The following is a 5,190-nucleotide window of genomic DNA, read 5'->3' as shown; positions in this document are numbered from 1 at the left end:
CATAAATGTACACAGATCAAGGTAAGATCAAAATACAAAACTATCCTGTAAATTCAAGATGGAATTGATCATCACAGTCATCAAATTGATCACCAACCAGAAACATGCTCTTTTGACAGGGAGAAAGGGGAATTAGAAAAAGCCTAACAGAAGATGAATTATATTTCACTGTGTAGGATTAAGTGAACCATAACCACTTATTTGCCTTACTGACAATACACTTTTGCAGCACTCTACTGAAAGTAAGCTGTCAAACTGGTCATTTGGTTGTTAAGTGCATTTTTTTATACAGATGGAATCATACTGGCCAAATTATTTTTGTTCCATCCACTAATGCCTCCCCTGGCTAGCAGAAGAGGACACTTTGGATATCATCCTGAGAGGCAGTAGCCACGAAACATCATCTAGGTGAAAATGTTTGCAGAAAAAAAGCTTAAGACAAGACCCAGTAAACAGTGATAGGTGCAGCAGGGACACAGTGAATCAGTACCCGCAGTTTCGCAGTGTAAGACTTTACAGTGCATGCCTTTATTAACGCACTCTGCATGAGCCATCTGTTTATATGAAGGTACTTGCACCCTTTCCTCCAAGCAATCTGAAACGCCTCTTGCACTCGTTTATTTTCCACATTCATTTTTTCATTACCGTGACTTCTGATATCTCTGTAAATTGAGACTAAGGGCATTTCAGTTCAAGCCTGCTACTTCTCCCGGTTTTTAATTTCTCAGTTCCCTTTTGGCCAAAAGCTGGCAGGAGACCTACTCAAAACATGATGAATTTTTTCCTTTAAGGAAGGCAAGTGGCTGAGCCCTGCGTTTCTTCGCTAATATCCAGCAAACGCTTTTGTTTTATTTAACCGCCTGGAATACTCTCAGTTCCACTTTGCTCGGGCTTTAAAGGCTGGATGTGGGACGCAGCGGTTCTCCCTTTCCCCTTTTCTCTCCCCTGCCCCCGCCCCCCCCCCGGGGAGGCAGCTCAGAGCCGCAGGGCTGCAGCAACCGGCGGCCCGACAGGGGCCCGCCCCGGCCCCCGCAACACCCTCCCGGCCCCGCCCCGCCCCGGCCACCCCACAACATGGCCCCAGCCACCCCATGACCCAGCCCTCAACGGCCCGGCCCGGCGCCGCCGCCCCACATCGTGGCTCCAAACACCCCCCCCCCAGCCCCGGCGCCCCCCAGCCCGGCGCCACCGCCCCACACCGCGGCTCCAAACACTCCCCGCCCCGCCGCGAGCCGGGCGCCGCGCGGGCCCTGGCGCCCCCCCTCCCCCGCCCACCGGTGCCGCCGCTCCCGCCTGGCCCCGCCCGCCGCGCGCCGCCAATCGCGGCGCTCCCCGCCGGGGATGACCTCACCCGCTTGGCTCCCATTGGCCGGCTATATTAAGAAAGTCCCCGGCGCCTTTAAATAGCGGCGCTGGGCGCAGCTTGCGGCAGTGGCGGCGGAGCAGGGCAGCGCAGGGGGTCGTGCGAACGGCAGCGGCGGGGCGGGGCGGCGTAGCTCGGCTCGGCTCAGCTCAGCTCGGCGGGCAGCAGTGCTCCACCGCCCGGGACCGGACCGGACCGGACTGAAGCGAAGCGAAGCGAAGCGAAGCGAAGCGACGCGGGCCGCGTGGGGCCGCCAGCCGCAGCCGGGGCGCTCCTGTCGTGCAGGCGCCGGGGGCCGGCGCGGGACCCCAGGGCGGGGGCCGGAGGCAAGCTCGCAGCGGAGCCGCGGAGGCAGCGGCGGGAGAGAGCGGGGCGCCTGCCTGCCCGCGCGGGCCCCGGCTCGCCACGGTGCCCGGCGACAAGGCGGAGGGAGGCGGTGGCCGAGGGGAGGAGGGCGCTGCCATCGTCCTGCTGCACAACAAGGCCAGCTTGGCGAGCCTGGCCATGGCCGCCATCCGCAAGAAGCTGGTGGTGGTGGGGGACGGTGCCTGCGGGAAGACCTGCCTCCTCATCGTCTTCAGCAAGGATGAGTTCCCCGAGGTGTATGTGCCCACCGTCTTTGAGAACTATGTGGCTGATATCGAGGTGGATGGCAAGCAGGTGGAGCTGGCCCTCTGGGACACGGCTGGCCAGGAGGACTATGACCGCCTGCGCCCCCTCTCCTACCCCGACACCGACGTGATCCTCATGTGCTTCTCCGTGGACAGCCCGGACTCGCTGGAGAACATCCCGGAGAAATGGGTGCCCGAAGTCAAGCACTTCTGCCCCAACGTCCCCATCATCCTGGTGGCCAACAAGAAAGACCTGCGCAACGATGAGCATGTGCGCAATGAGCTGGCCCGCATGAAGCAGGAGCCGGTGCGCACCGAGGACGGCCGCGCCATGGCCATTCGCATCCAGGCCTACGACTACCTGGAGTGCTCGGCCAAGACCAAGGAGGGCGTCCGGGAGGTCTTCGAGACGGCCACCCGGGCAGCCTTGCAGAAGCGCTATGGCACCCAGAACGGCTGCATCAACTGCTGCAAAGTCCTATAGGGTTCAGCTGGTGCACGGCCCCCGGGTCACCCGTTGGCAGGTGGAGAGGAGCTGGGCTATGCACGCACACGGCAGCCCCCTCTGCGGGGGCAAAGGGAGGGGGCACGCTCCCTCAGCCTTGGCCAAGAGTTGTGCTGGCTTGGCTGCAGGGGCGGTGGATGGGGGGGTTGCATGCCCTGAGTTGGGGGGGGGAAGGTGGGGAGAAGGCTCTTCCCAGCCCTGCTCCCTGCGAGTTAGCCACTGACTCTAACCAACTGAAAGCTGCTGAGCCCGGACTGAGCAGACCGTGTGCCTGGCTCTTCCCCTTGGCCCACCACCTGCAGCTCCTGCACGGCATCCTCTCTTTCCCCAGAGGAGGGCGGTGGGGTTGAGGTGCTCCGAGAGACTCTGCGTGCATGCCTCTGCCTCCCCTGGCCCCTGCGCAGATGGGCTGGGGAAGGGGCTGTGTTGCGGGCTGCTGGCAGCATCCCACCTCCCCGGCGGATGCTGTGGCCTGAGCTTTGGCCTGCTGTGGAGCATCGTGCCCTGCAGCCGGGCCTGGGGGGGGGGAGGGCCATCCCCAGCTGTGCGTGTATATATCTTACTTTTTCTGTCTTGTGCAAACCGGGGTAGGGCAGGGGGTGCTTATTTAAAGTGAGGTGGGGAGGGGGTGCCCAGCTGGGACTTGCTTTGCGTGGAGGAGCTCGCCCGGAGGGACTGATGCCTGCTGATAACATGAGCCTTGAACTGACTCCAGCTGCAGAAGTCGCCAGGCTGGAAAGTGAGAAGCTGGACTGCTTCGTCCTCCTTGCTGGACATCCACCTCCTGGTGGACTAGGCAGGATGAGCAAGGGGGGAGGGGGTGATATTGCCACATATTATGATCTTGGTGCCTGCTCCTTCATTTAATGTCATCTTCTGCATATATGTTAACTTGGGTTTATTTAAGAGTTTATTTTCAAAAGAAGTTACTTTGCACAACTTGGGTTTTATTTTTTTCTAAATTAAACACTCAATGCACTTGTCATCTGCATACAACACTGTAGCATTGCAAACATTCTACGCAGTAACCTCATCTGGGTCTTGTTTTTAAATTGTGATTTTTCTTTTGACATAAGAGGAAATAAAACCACTGTATCTTTTTGCCTTGAGGGAAAAAAATGGGTGAAAGCACTGGTCCTTGTGCATTGAGTACATCAAACTTTAATACTAAAGGGCAGTTTAAAGTATTTAGGTTTATTTAAAACTTATTTTCACAGGGTAGCAAACCTGTGTGAAAATAATCTTGTGTTTCTCTGGTTCAGAGAACAAATGTATCCATTTATGTTTGTTTACTTTTCTTTCCCTCTTCCCCCAACAGTGGTACTGAGACTGTTTCTGTTTTTAATAAACTGACATGACAAAAACAATGAGATGTATATGATGTTTACATAAAACTATGAACTGTGTATGCAGTTTTTTATGTAAAGTATTAAAAGATTCTATGCTGACACTTGAGAGCATTGTTTTAATTTAAAGGAGCCCAGCTTGCAAACGTACACCTCAAAGGTGTGGAAGTGGAACAGAGCCTCCTCTGGCCTGCCCACGCTCCTTTTAGCATTTTCCTCCACTGGTTAACACCCTTAGCAGACAGTTTTCAGAGGACTGGTGGATTTCTTTTCCTTGGAGGGAGCCAGTTTCCTAGTTTTCTGTGCAGGCTGAGCCTGGCAGTGCACTTGAACAAAAACCAGGGGGCTGATTAGCCTCCCCTAATGTTATGTGCCCTGGTCCTGTGGGGTGAGCTGGGGTGGGTTCTGGGTCCTGTGCTCTGCAGTCACTGCTTTTTGGTGGCTGGGGCCATGGAGCACAGCTGCATGCACTAGTTAGGATAGGTGTGAGGTTCGGGCTTGTGTAATAAAGCAGTGCTGTTACAGCAGAGAACTGAAAGGTAGCAGTGGCTGTAGGACTCCTCTTCAAGCAAAATATCTTTTTAATAAAGCAACCTTTACTTAGTGGAGTCTCCTTTGTTCCAAGTGAATGCTTTGGTTCTCTGCAGTAGGACTTGTGACAGGCTTCATGTGCTTGTGAATCAGAAGCAGGAGGCTATGCTTGAACTTACACTGCAGCAGCCTCCTAAGATGTGTAGCTAGATTTTTCTAATTGCTGGCCTCATTAATTCCCATAGCAATGCAAGAAATTCAATTTTTTTCCATGCTGGGCAGCCAGCCCCAGCAGGGTTACATCGCTTCTTCCTTTGCCGTCTCTGCACTTCGAGGTGTGCTGTTTGTTCCTTGAGCTCTGGGCAGATGCAGATGTAAGTGCAAAGGCTTGCATGCGGTGGTGGAGGTGGCTGCATGGGATGGTGGAGGTATCCGCATGGGGTGGTGGAGGTACCTGTGTGGTACCTATGTGCAGTGGTGTGGAGGTACCGCCATCATCGACAGCTTCAGGCAGAAGACACGGCATCAGGCAACACCAGGAGTGAGCAGAGCTGTCCTTGCCTCCTCTTGTAACAGCCGGGCACCATTTCACTGATGCCACATGTCAGTTTAAACCCTTCTGTATGGTATTTTGGCATTAAATATGGGGAGCATCATGATGCCCACCTGCAACTGTGGCAAATAATTTGCATTCCTCATTTATTAAGGAGAATCTTAGAGATTAGGAGATGTGGGGTGTTCCTCAGCCTGATAGAAAATAAATTACATAGACTTCTGTCTAACAGAGAGGCCTGTGCATAAAGTGCTGAGGTCTCCCTTCATTTCAGAAAAACT

The 5,190-nt window shown here is 54.9% G+C and overlaps 1 protein-coding gene across 1 annotated transcript; it reads left to right on the top strand.

The window, feature by feature from the left end:
• The first annotated feature begins 1,407 nt into the window (after nt 1-1,407).
• Nucleotides 1,408-3,927, top strand: RHOB (ras homolog family member B). The gene has a single exon (XM_026116670.2). It carries the CDS (start codon nt 1,868-1,870, stop codon nt 2,456-2,458), a length of 591 nt encoding a protein of 196 aa, XP_025972455.1. The 5' UTR covers nt 1,408-1,867; the 3' UTR covers nt 2,459-3,927.
• The last annotated feature ends 1,263 nt before the right edge of the window (nt 3,928-5,190 follow it).

The sequence above is a fragment of the Dromaius novaehollandiae genome, chromosome 3 (genome assembly GCF_036370855.1).
Source record: "Dromaius novaehollandiae isolate bDroNov1 chromosome 3, bDroNov1.hap1, whole genome shotgun sequence".
In the NCBI taxonomy this organism is placed as follows: domain Eukaryota; kingdom Metazoa; phylum Chordata; class Aves; order Casuariiformes; family Dromaiidae; genus Dromaius; species Dromaius novaehollandiae.
The sequence above is the reverse complement of the archived record's forward strand: the minus strand, read 5'-3'. Positions and strand labels throughout refer to the sequence as shown.